General features: G+C 39.7%; 1 protein-coding gene across 1 annotated transcript in view; it reads right to left on the reverse strand.

Moving 5' to 3' along the window:
- The window catches only part of GLP1R (glucagon like peptide 1 receptor), an 81,481-nt gene that overhangs the window by 19,305 nt on the left and 48,507 nt on the right, over nt 1-13,669 (reverse strand). The window contains exons 4-7 of the mRNA XM_066546543.1: nt 11,744-11,853; nt 9,126-9,232; nt 5,611-5,764; nt 4,002-4,161 (exon numbers count right to left, since the gene is read on the reverse strand). Of these exons, the coding sequence (XP_066402640.1) occupies nt 4,002-4,161; nt 5,611-5,764; nt 9,126-9,232; nt 11,744-11,853 (531 nt within the window). The remainder of the gene's footprint in view (nt 1-4,001; nt 4,162-5,610; nt 5,765-9,125; nt 9,233-11,743; nt 11,854-13,669) is intronic.

The following is a 13,669-nucleotide window of genomic DNA, read 5'->3' on the forward strand; positions in this document are numbered from 1 at the left end:
ACTGAGACTCTCTGAAGACTAATTAACAGTCTTGATATTTAGTTAGCCTACATTAACTGGCAAAAACCCATATATTATTCTGGTTACAGTCAAGAGAACTCTGTCTGGTTTGAGCAGGCAGTAGAAGTAAACTGAATACAACTCACTGAATAAACACCACAGATTACTACACTTCATTAACAGCATCGGTGGTGTATTCCACTCCTGGGCTTCCAACATAACACTTGATGTATTTGAGTTTCAGTCTCACGCTTCTTTCTCCTGCTGCTGCTATTCAAAGTATATCAGATACCCAAGAAAAAAACTGCACTTATTTAAAGTAGGCATTTATTTAAGGTGTTGTCTGAAATCTTTCAAGTTTTGCTTTTTGTCATACAGAAAGCTTTGAGATGGATCTTTTCTGAAATAACTGACCAGAGAAAAGTCTCTGAATTCTGGAAATGGCAATGTCTACTTTTTCTTCTGTACTGAATCACTGCTGAAGATGCCAGAAACTGCAACAGCCTGATCATGATAAACTGTGACCTTAATTCTTGCATGTTCATAGCTGACCCAAAATCTTTGAACGCTACATGGCAATTATGAAATCTGTCAAGTGTACTAGAAAATAAGCCTGCTGACAGCTCAGCTAATAAAGTTCAACTTCAAATGACTGGGCATCTGAATTATAGGCTGCAATAACAATATATATTATGGATGATGAGAAAGTAATGCAACTGCCAAATCATCATCTTAACATTCCACTGCATAAATAAGCAGCACAACCTACTTAGTTTCACTCTGGCTTATATATTCTACACCTGGCCAGGTGCCTGTATAGTAAGAAAAACAAAACAAAAAAAAATTGGTCAAACAGTCATTTTTCAGAATGGCAAAAGGATGGGGTAGGTAAGAGAAAAAAATGTTGAGAAAACCTGTACAGGTTGGCATTTTCAGAATGCTCCACTATCCCTAATGAGAGGGGCAAGAAACTCCTGCAGCTTCTATTGGAAGTTACCATGTCCTGATAGCAGCATGCAAAAATCAGTCTCTTCATTTAACAGGTCTGACATATTTTGGTAGCAGATCAGAAAAGCTCAGGTTTGCTCTGGAACCCAGAACATTCCCAAGAGAGGTGTCACCAGGTGGTGCTATTCCATGCCATCATCCTTCCCTTACCTCCACATGCAAGCAAGTTTCCCTTCTTACACTGTATTTGTAGCTTTGTAATGTACCTCACTTTACCTGGAGGCAATTTCAGGAAAGACATATGAGGAGCAAGGAGGCTCCCCTCATCTTCACATGCTGATTAGAGATTCTTCCTGAGGCAGATTTGTCTCTAAAGGACCAGAGCACTGCTATCCTGCTGAAACCTTTAAAGAAGGTCATATTCTGAATAGAGCATTTTAGGGCTGTTTTCAGTATTTTAGCTGTAACCTGACATCCCACATGTGATAAGTTCAACCTCTGAGAAAACCAGACACATAAACCAGAAGGACACTACTGCTGTCAGAAAAAGTCCATTCTTCTCTCTCTCAGAAAGCATCCAAGATGCTCTGACTTGATCAACTGATTGGTGAAGGAATTCAAGAATGATGCCATGAGGAACTGAAAGAAATTATAAAAAAATATGACTACAAGTAAAAAGAGTAAAAGCACTGAAGATGTGAGAAGATTCTTTTTTTCTTCCAAAAAAAGGAAAAACATGAAAAATTTTAATTTAGAAAACAGAGTGAAGAGGATTAAGAGGAATTCCTGAAATGCATTTCTTACCAAGATCAGTCTGGACACAAAATCTATTTTACATCCTTGTCTGAAGCAGAGTTTTCATTTGAAAATAGAAAAGAAGTGGTCAGTGCTATTATTTCTTACAAGTTACAGTTGTAAGAAATAACAACATGAAGTGACTATGTTTTTGAGCAATACAAACATGCAATTTTCACACATAAATATTAATCAAACGATGAGAAATGAAAAAGTTAAAAAGATATCCTGTAAGAGGACAATTCATTAATGGAACAAAGGGTCAGAGAATCAAATTAGCACTGGCAATCAAATAAATATTTAATTTTTTTGTTCCAGCTTTATTTTTACAGCTGATTGACTATTTCAAAGAGCAGGACAACAGTTCAAACAGGAACCTACTGTCTCTCTCTCTGAAGCCTCAGCATTACACTGAGGCTATGAGGCAGCTCAAAAATCAAATTAAATAAAATCTTCTGAGTGTTGCATACAGCAGAAAGTCACCTGGTGAGGGACTTGAGCACCCAAAAAATGGAATCACCAATGAAGAAGCAGAAAGATCAGGAAAAATTTTGGCATCTTTCCACTGGTTAGAGATGAAATTGTTATCTGGCATAACTAATCTGGGAGCACTGAAACAGCAGATGTTTCTGCATTTGAAGGTGGAGAACCATTGGCAAGGTTTGCACATGCAGACACATGTGGAAGAGCAAGAAATTGTACAGATAATGACTGAATGGCACAGACAGAGCTTTTCTAGAAAGCTTGGATGAAACCCATGTATATAGTGCCAAGTTCTTGCATTGCTGCTCATTTCCACAAACTCATCTAGAAATTCAACATACAATAGCAAAACCACCTTTGTAAAAAAAGAACTAAACCAAATTAACATCGTCTGTTTCTACCTTCTGCCTTTGCAGGAGACAAACTCTAAATAGAAGTGATTCAGCAGACCAAAACCAGCCTAACCCTTTCTTACAGTAAGTAAACACAATCCCCTTAGGATTTGACTAGATATAATTTTGTTCTAATTTCTTTTCCATTTCCTTTCATGACCTCAGTCAGTGCTTCAGGATAGCTCCCCCTCCCTCTTTTTTTAAATTAAATTGAGGGTCAAATTAAAACATATAGTTCAAATGTAAACAAAAAGGTGCTGCTTTTGCTGCATGCCTGACATGAAAGAATATGGAAGACAGAGAACTTTAAATAAAACCCTCCTGCAGGAAACTGCTATTATTTGCATTAATTTATTCCTATCAATATAGCAGAAAACCTTTTCTCATTATATATCAAGTTTTCGTAGAATTGGGTAATTCACAATAATACGCCATTTATATGCATTTTTCCAGAGAACTTATTTGCTAAAATATTCACAATTGAAATCCATAGAGAGAGGAGGAAAGTCAAAGCAATTTAAATGTTCAAACTAGCATCTGTGAAAGCACTTGTAGTATTTATTTGTATTTACTTTCATCTTTCCAAAAGTGGCCAGATTCCACCAAAAGGGGAGGGTAGAGAAGAGGGAGGGAGAGAATGCAGTAAAAGTACATGCAAGATCACTCTAAAAACAGGATTAATCCCAAACTGTAATGTATTTTCAGGTGAACTATATGGTGAAAGAATCAAAGCTTTACCCTTTCTACAGAAGGTGACCCTTACTCAACCAGCTGATTTCAAGACATCACAACCCTTGATTTCCATGTGTGCACACACAGGCACATGGCACATGCACCTCTGACCCTTTTTTCGCAGACAATCCCCATCTGACCTGCTCTGCCCACTTAGCCAAGCTGACACCTCCCTGCCCCTTTGCATCACTCCCCTCCCATGCCGTCACCATTTCTCTACTGTTGTCCTCGCCCAGATGCACAGCATATTTGCTATTTTACACCACAAGCAGTTCACATGTCTTTAAATCCAATGAAAAACTTTCAGGAGATGAAGCAGGGCAGTCCAGAAAAGTCCACATCCAGCAGGAACCACCCTCACACGATCTGTCCTGGGAAGGTAATGTCCTGAAGGAAAAGTATTTTAGCACTGATTTGGTGAGTTTCTGCAGTGTCCCACAGCCTCTGTGCCATGAGCATCCAGGAGCTGTGACCACACCCTCCAGCCCAAACAAGGTAAGGGATCAGGAACAAAAAGAAAATGCAGAGTGCAGGACTTGAACTGGGCAGCACTAGGACAGACACATAAGTAATCCCCTCTGTAATCCCTCCCCTCCTGTAATCCCCTCTGCCAGCGCAGGCACAGGAGGACAAATGCAAAAACCGACTCACCCCAGCCAATGCAGAGATAGAGGCGGAAAATCCTCTGCTCAGAGAAGACAGAGAGCACCAGCAGTGTGTACAGGTACATGCCTTCCACCAGCAGCCAGTAGTAGTTTGCAGCCACACAATACTGCATCATCACAAAGACCAAACGGCAGCTGAGTGATTCCTGCGATGGAAAAAAGCACAGCCCAAAGTAACCCAACAGGGACTGAGAATAAAAGGATACTAACTCAAAAGACTGGTTCTCTTTACTACTCTTGCTCCTCAGAAAGGGAGCTTGCTAAACTAATCACATATTTTATTGCTGAATGGACAGAAGCCAGGAATAGGTTCTATGCACAGCAGACAGAGGCTTTCAACAACACAACTCCTTTAAAAAACTCCTTAAAAACTCCTCCTGTTCTGTATTTTTCCCTCGATAAACAGTTGATTTTATTTTCAAAAGCCTGAATAAAGATGAAAAGATCAAGTGAAAGGTACTATATCAACCACAGTCAGTTAATCTTTCGCTTTCCTGGATACTATATTTTGCAGTTGAGAATTTCTCTGTTAAAAAGAAAAGAGTGGATGGCATAAGGTTGACTATTTGCCAAAGGATATTTTCATAGAAAAGCCATGTTGCCCAGTGCACCCCATTTAAGTGCAAATTCTCCTATAGCTGGTAAAATACAGAGATGATCAGTAAGGCTTTAGATAAGTATGATTACCTAATTAATATATCCATCAGACCTGATGAAACCACTCTTGAGTAAACTGTGTGTAAAATCAAAGTCAAGGCTTTTTGGAAAGCAAAAATGACTGACAATCCAATATGAACTTTTCCAAACCATTTAAGACACGATGTTATTTTCTGGTAACTGATAAATTGCAGATGAGAAAAAAATCAACCATCACATGAGATTCACTAAGTTGTTTTAGCACTTCTGCCTTAGGCAGTGTCAGAAAATGATGGGCACTAAGGATGCATCAGGAGAGTTTCCCCTTACCACTCCAACCCTGTACTGCAGCAGCAAATGCTGTACCCATGTTTTAGAGTCACAAGAGCTATACAGATAATAAAGCTACTTTTCTTTGAGGTGTCAAGTACATTTTGCATTCCAAATCCCAATGGGGAAGGGCACACTTTCATCATTATTTACAAAAGAGTTGTCTATCCTCTCTCATCAGTTAGAAGTATTTAATTAGCCTATTCCTCCAAAGCTTTTCTAAATGTTTTCAAATTTGCATTTTAATCAGATGCTTCCTTTTTTTCCTGTCATCAAGAGACTATAAGAGATGACCAGGAACAACCAACTTAGCTGGTGGAAAACCAACTGACCAGATGGACATTTCTATCACAAAGAGTGCTGGCTTAGGAGAATAAATGCCCTCTTGTCACTGTTAGAAAGAAATGAAACTGCAGCATAGAAAGAAGATAAGGGCATTGGTGCATGCATTCATATATATGTATGCAAAAAGATCTGCTTCTTGTTCCTCTGTCTTGTGGGGGCAAACTTCCCCCAGGTAGAGAAACATGTAATGCCATCAACTAAAGAATTACACTACCTGCTGTCCTGCAGACACACCACAGTGATGACTCCAATATCCTAGGAATGACCACAGTGTCTGCCCTTACCTGGAAGGCTATAAGTCCTTCCCACTGGTACTCTTGTGTGGCTGTGCTGTACATCCACTTCATCACTGAGTCTTTAATGAAAACAGATATAGCCCGGAGGATAAAAGAGGTGAAGAGGTTCAGGTGAATGTAATTCCTCGTGCAATGCAGATGTCTGTAAAAAGAAAAATCTAGTCACGATCCACTACCCGCAAAAAAGATGCAACATCAGACACAGGACTGAGAAAAGGAACAACGAGCCCTATAAGAAATCAGGAGGCACCAGAGGAAACCCCATAACTTGAGAATGGCTGTAGGGATTTCAAACTGTCTTTGGGAAGAAAATACTATCAAGGAAAACACACAATTCAAAACTTTAGCCCTTAGAGCCAATGTCTGGGGAAAGGAAAATAATAGGTGTGTTAAGGAAAAAAAATATTTCAAAAGCTTAAAAAGTGTGAAAATAAAGTCATTTTCAGAAGCCTTATCTGAAAGGACTGAAAAAGTCAAGTTCCACATAATGCTGAAGCTAATTGCTTTGAATTGACCCCAATGTCACTGCACAAATTTACCTTGGCAAAGCTCAGGACTGGTGTGCAGTGCAGCTCAAACCCACCATGAAAAAACATCCACCTGCAAATCACCCTTTGACAACAAGAAAAAAAAAATCTATATTCAAATTGCCTTCTGGGAGAATTGTAAATACTTTCTGTAGAAGTAAAAGGAACAGATTTTTCATCTCTGCATTCAGAATTGAAAACAAAAAAACAAATGAAAAATCCTCTTGAGTTTCAGCAGCCTGCTGCAAAGACAATAAAATTGCTACTTGTCAAAAAAAAGGCATGTTAAGGGATAGCAAAGAAACTGCAGTCATGTAAATGGCATCCAATTGCAGAGTACTGCCAATATTTTACCAGCCTTATTCACATTTTTCTCCCAGCTGTGCAAGGGTACACGCTTTACCAAAAGGAAGTTACACTGGGTATGATTTTTAAGATGCTAAAAGACAGATGTAACATATGGTAATCAGCAATTATTCCAGCACAATTTCCAGTGAACTTATACTTCATTTGTCTGGTTTTTACAGCTCTATAAATTTTGGTAGAAAAACTGACTTGGTCTGAAAGTTGGAGGTTTGCACTGAAGAAAAACTTGTTTGTCATAGGTCAGGTAGAATTTTTGTATCACTTTTAAGTCACAATTTATTTCAAAACTTACCTATTATTAATATTTATGTTCCTTAAACTCAAAATTCATTTGTTACTACCCTTCAGAACTGCTACACATTTCAATCTGATTGAAAAAGTTATGTAAATTAGCCAATTGAAGAAAATAGGTTGCAAGTAGTTACTCAGTATTTTTGCTACAGGCAAAAAGTTATTCAAATTGTTTCAGTCATGAAGTTATGGGCCTAATTTAGCTTCCACCACTGAAATTACAGACTTTCCTTCCATTTTTTCAGAGGATCCAAAATAGGACTCTAGAGAGATATTGTTTCCTCTGCTGTATCACTTTTAAAGACAAATATAAAGGTTATTTTGTAGTCTAAGAACTCTAAGAGGCCCATCAGTATTTGCATGTCATTGAATTAGATTTTGATCCCCATTTGTTGAGGCTGAGCAGCTCTGGGGAAATGGGCAGAGACTCCAGTCAGAACCCAGAAACTGCAATTTGCATAGGGTAGGTCTCATATTTCATGAGATCCAGGACCAAGTTGTCTCCTGGTAAACAACTTAGACAGGAGAACACAAAATGGATTGATTGCACAGTTTTAACAAGGCTCGTGGTATCTCTGATGTCCCTAGAATCTCACTTTCAAAATGAGAAGCACACACTCCTGTACAGTTCTCCAGTCCCTGCTTCATAGTTGAAGGAAAAAAACGCTAAAGCATCACCTCACAAAAGTCAGGACATCAAAATTCCCTCTCTCCTACCAGTCCTTGGTGACAAACTTGCTCTTTGTTGCCTGCCAGAAAACATCCTTTCTCCCTTCCTTCAAAAAGTACATGGTTGTGCTCTGTGACCTTTACATTTGGGCTGCTAAGATTACTCAAGGAGTGTCACTGATAGGTGAAATGAGGAGAAAACAGTTATCCTGGGAGACATTTGGAGACTTCAAGACCATCTGGTGCTTCTTCAGAAAGGTCCCAAAGTTGCACAGGTACAACACATACAAATCATAATTATCACATGGCACTCACAGAGGGTGAGCATGTCTCTGGATTTCTGCAGTCATCTTAAAACTTCCTGGTTATTGCCCACCTATGCTTCTCCATAGAAAGGAGAAGGGATAATATAGTGCTAAAAAAGCATGGCTCAATGTGAGAAGGCTTGCATCACTTTAGTTTTGGAAATTAGAAGTTAAAAGATATGACTGACCTTTTTAAATACATAAGGGAAGAAAGGAAAGGGACTGCCTTGCTAAAAGTGTAGTGCAGGCACCAAAGGAAATGACCAATAACTGGCAATGGTAATTCTTCAGTCAGGGAAGGAGGTTTCTTAAGGATCAGAGGATCACTGAAGGTTCCTGACATGACTTCAAATAGGAGTAGCAGGACATGAACATTATACTTTTTTAGGAGGCAGCCTCATCAGGACATAAGAGGGATGGGACCTGGCTGTAGGGATCAGCTTCATGGCAGAGGGACTTCCTTCCCACAACAGAACAGGATCTCATCTCTGTATCAGTCGCCTGTGCTCAGCACCCCCAAACTGAAGGAAAGTCTGGCTGGAATCAAAACATCTCTTGCATTTACAGAGGGAAAAAAAAAAAGAAAAAAGATCCCTATTAGAATCCAAAGTTGTGTTTTGGTCTGGTGGGGGTTTTTGGCTTTTATTCATTTTCTAACCAAACACATAGAGTGTATCTTTGGCATGGGCAAATTTTTATATGCTCTGTTGAATTTGTAGGTGCAAATCTGGATGAACTCAGTATACCACTGTGGCCAGCTGTCAGCAATTTATTTCAAAAACTTTTCAAGTTTCCAATTAGACTCTCTTCCATATTGTCAAAGAAATAAGAATTTCTGAAAGTTCTCCAAAATTATAAATTTTGTCAAAAATCCATTTCTGCACATCTTGCATGTGAAGACTGGGATATAGGCCAGACTGAGATTTGTGCTCTGGGTAACTCCAAGCAAAGCAAGATGAAAATTTTTCTCCTAAATATCCTTGCCCATCTCAGACTTGTGCCTCATCTGCAAGGTGAGACCATGAAGGAATGCTTGCATCTCTCTCTTTTACCACCTCTTCCAATGGAAATTTCATTCAAATAAAAACTTACCTAACAGAATATTCCAATTGATAAAAAGTACCTGTTCTACATGTTCATATGGTAACTGCAAAAATTTGGCAATTTTACTTGCATTTTGAGAAGGAATTATTTTAGGAAGGAACACAGAAGTAACAAAAGATAGAGAAATAATGAGGTGATGGAAGGAAGGAAAAAAAATCAAATGTTTCTGTCAAAGTCTGATACTGTCATATAGAAAAACATAAGACCTTTAGTCCACTCTCTTCAAAGCTTCGCCAGTTACCTGAATCCAAGAAGAATGGCAGTTGCTATTACAAGGGCAGAGAAGGAAAGAGCATATCCAATGGTGTATATGATGGACAAGTTCAGGAGCTGTTCTTCTGGTGCATCCTGAGAGCATATAAAGAAGAAAAGAAAAACAAAAAAGTGGAGGGGGAAAAGAGAGAACTCATGGCCTTCAGTTCTTTTCTCCCAGCTACTTTCTAGCTTTCTTAATGATAAATAGAAATCATTCTCCTACTTTCAAGTTTAAATGCACATGTCATATCAGTCTTCCACTTTCTAAAGAAATAAAAATTTAATCTTAATTCCTCAGCTGCTCCTAGGTATTCGCTCAAATTGTTGGGTTTTGCAGCCTGGCTAGAAAAATAGATAATGTGACATTATTTCATAATAAAGTTGGAGAGACATAAATTACCACACAAGCAAGTCTTAAAACTGATGGCAGGAAGCACAGACACAACTCAGACCTGCAGTAAAAATGGAAGATCTCACCTTTTCAGACTTGAGCACTTCAAGCAAGTCTCCTTTCTGTGGTAATGAGGAGGGTCCTCATCTACACTTCGAAGTGCAACAAGGCAGGTCTTATTTGATGACTTTGAGGCAAAGCATGCCTTGCATTCACATAGTTAAACCCTTTTCTGCCCCCAAATAATCTGTGTTCTGCCTCAACTATGCAACTTCCTGGTAACAAACCAGAGCCCAACAGCATCTCATGACCTGGGTGTTACCACACTGTTTGAGAGGGAGCAACCTGCTGCAGACCAGAGCAGTGGCAGCTCTCCTCAGATTCAATGAAAACATGATTATTGAGACCCTTGCTTGAAAACTCCAGCCAAAATCCTTATAGAGAAGAGAATTATTTGAAAAAGTACAGGCAGCTCTGAATTTTAACACAGTCTTATTGCTCACCCTCCAAGGCACATTCATATTCACAGTTCTAGTTCATCTCTAAGCACTTATCTTTGTCTAAATAGAGTCAGGGATTTTATTTCCCTTCTTCAAGCTGCTAACTCTGCAATTGACTCCTGAGACCTGTGCTATACAAAGGAATACATTCCTTGTACTTCATAAATTAGATACAGTTATTCAGATGCATTTTGGACAGCCAGGAGGATTTAAGGCTGTACCTTAGATTTGCTAGCTTAATGCTTTAAAGCATTAAGGATGTCTTTTAAAGGAAAATCTCTTCAGTATCAAAGCTTAAGCAAACAACTGAAACCTAACAATTTAAAACACACACATAGATGAAAATGGTATCATACACCTAAATTTATAAAGATTCACTAACACTTTGGAACTTTTAGTTACATTTGTAATATAACACATGACAAACTCATAAAAACAACTTCTTGTTCCCACATGCCAGATGCATAAACCAAAGTTACTATGGGGCTTTATATACATTAGCTGGAAAACCAAACATGGCTGTTCACATTTCAGGGAGTGACACCACCTACAAAGGGTTTCAGAATCCAGATCAGTTCATGAAAAATTGGAGGCAGGTGCCAAATGAAGAAGTGTTACCATTAGGTATCTCACTCATTGGCATGTCCCAACACAGCTCTGGAAGAAATCATAATTACCAACAAGGAGAAGTGAAACAACCAGGCTTATACATAGCATTAAGACAAATGTGTTCTGCTGGTACAGCACAGAACACAAAAGGGACAAGGAGTAAGGCTGCAAGTCAAAGGAAAAGGTTAAAATGCACGTATTTGGAGAAGAGAAACTCTCTCTTTTCCAATCTCCTCCTAGTCTGTAGCCATTTATTCGTTCTGAAGAATGAGGCACCGAGCAATGGAAACCACAGAGGGTATAGATCCTGCAGCTCTTGGGACTTCCATAAACTCAAACTGTTTTGACTAGGCAATGCACTGGCTCCCAGTACTCCAGGCTAGAGAGAGTGCACTCAATTTCTGTGAGGAAAAGCATCGCCCTGGGAGGTTCACAGTAGTAGTGGTATCATGTGTCATGGGAACGCACACAGTGCACTGGCTGACGCCAATGGCTGTCAAAAATCCTCTGAAAATCCCTGTGCTCTCCTTCATTTAGTGCCAGGCATCTCAGCTCCCTGCAGAGTAAAAAGCATGAGGGCAAGAAAATAACACTGACAAGCCTAATTCCATCGCCCACAGAAAATGAAGGTGTAAAGAAAAAAAAACCTTAAACCAAAAAAAAGGCAGGTATTGCCCCATGCCCAAAGGTGAAAAAGCAAATATCCTTCAGTTCAGTTCATCTTAATCACCTTAATAGCTGCTAACAAGACAGACAGAACAAATGGTCACTATTATAATGACGTGACAATGGAAAAAAGGCAAAGGAATAACAGTAGGTCACTCCTGCAGTTGAGCTCCTTGCTCAACTTGCACCACAGCTGGGATGACCTGAGTCACTTCTCTTGGCTCTCACGCACATTTAAAAGTGCTCTCATCTACCCTTCATGTTCCCTTTGTTAAAGGGGAGAGACCTGATGTCCCTCAGCATTAGGCTCACTGAGGTGAGTCAGTCAAGATTACTCTGACAGGAGAAAAACCAGTGGGCATCAACAACTATTTTTTCTCTTTTGCTTTGTCCTGAACAACAGCAGCAAGAGGGGGGGTAAAAGGGAAAAACTCTTACCTGGTCAGAGGGCTCACACTCAGACAGGTTCCTCCAGGGCAGGGTTGAATTCTCCTTGAGCAGCCAGGTCCCCTCCGAGGTGCAGAAGCGGTACACCTGCCCATGCAGCACTGCCAGGAGCAAAGCCAGCCACAGGGTCAGTGGGGAGAGAGCCCACTCGACCGAGGGGCAAGGCTCACAGAGCATCTCCGTGCAGCCCTCCTTGCTCACCCACTGCTCTCCTGGCTGGAGGGGGAAGCTGCAGCATGGCAGGGGATGTGCTGCACCCACACCCTGCCTGCCCCCAACACTCTGCTGCTTGTCCTCAGGGCCCCAGAGCAGCTGCCAAGGTATCAGGTGGCGCCAGGACGTGTTCCAGGACAGTTGCTGACCACTCCACAGTAACTAGAGACTAAATAATTGCTGCTATCTTTGTGTGGATTTTACAACGTGCATAAATTCCAGCTCACTAAAATATTAGATTCTGAAACATACAAATTCTAGGAATCTTAAGCTTCAGCTACAGATTCTACATAGAAAAGAAGGTGCAAAAAGACTAAATATGCTTTTTCTTTTCTGAAAGCATGCAGACCCAGAGAAAACTCAGAACAGGTACACTAACACAAGCTTCCCAAAATGTAAATGCTTATACAAACATCTGTGCTACATCTGGCAAATGTAGCCATAAATCTTTTCCTAAACTAACTATGTACTCTTTCTATTCCCTCTGCCTACCTCTCTGAATAACAAAATTAGCAATAAATTAAACACCTTTCTCAAGTAGTAAGCTGCTTGAGCTTGTAAAAGCAAGTAAATTGCAATGGCTCCTAATAAAATTATGCCACATGGAAGCACCAAAAGAAAAAGTGCAAAGGGAAAGCGGCACTCATTCACAGTGTATGAAAAGAAACTCCCTCTCTAGTTTCTGGAGAACTGGGGAAATCTAACAACTTAGACAGCTGTACACACAAGCAACTGGAAGTGTCCTTGAGCTGCTTTGCAAATAAAGTTTCTCACTAATCACATTTTTGACCCAATAAACCAACCTATTCTGTATAATGAAACTACTCCTCAAAAAGGAATGCTGGGTCAATCCCTCAGCCAGGGTTAGCCTCTACACAGACAACATTTGGAAAAATGCACTTACAATATCTTGGGGGATAAGAAGATGAGTTAGGAGGATTCAGTTCTACATTTGATGTAATAATTCCAATTACAGCTTTTGCTCAAACCCAGTCTTTCCTGCTGCAACCTTATCCTGTTGTCAGCTCCCTTACTACTGCAAACTAGAATCATTAGAATTTGGCATTTCTGTTCAATGGGAAAATTTTAAAACCTATTTGGAATTCTAGCAACCCAGTAGTAGGTTGTTTGCATGTTAGCTGACAACTGGTAATCTGTTTGATAATTGTCAGCAGCAGACAACTAGCAGGTACTATATGTAATAAATGTTTTTAAAAATATAGACATTAATATATTAATAAGCCACTTTTAATGAGCATACTAAATGGTAGCTGATAATGTTTGTGGTAGGCACAGTCTATTTGGTTTTGTAATTGCTATACGGAACATACCAGTAAAAGGTAATATGAAGATGATATGAAAATTAGGCTATGCTTGTGGAGGTTTTTTCTTACTATTAAGGGTATCTGTTCTTGTGAAACCAGGAGAGATTCAGCAACAGCATCTGCAACACAACACATTCACAGCCACTAATTGCACCTGCTTTCGTTATCTACTGCCAGTGCCAACCACTTCTTTAGGTCAGCACATTGCTGTGATGTTGCGCAAGGGTAATAAAAATGCTCATTTAAGAGCATCAGGAATAAAAGACAGACTAGAGAAAACATGGATCCTCTCAGGAAGGACAGGGGAAAACCTGGCTGCAAAGGACATGCAGAGGGCTGTGAGGTACTCAATGGCTTTTTTGCTTCAGCCTGGAGAAGA

Source organism: Molothrus aeneus, chromosome 3 (genome assembly GCF_037042795.1).
Source record: "Molothrus aeneus isolate 106 chromosome 3, BPBGC_Maene_1.0, whole genome shotgun sequence".
Classification (NCBI taxonomy): domain Eukaryota; kingdom Metazoa; phylum Chordata; class Aves; order Passeriformes; family Icteridae; genus Molothrus; species Molothrus aeneus.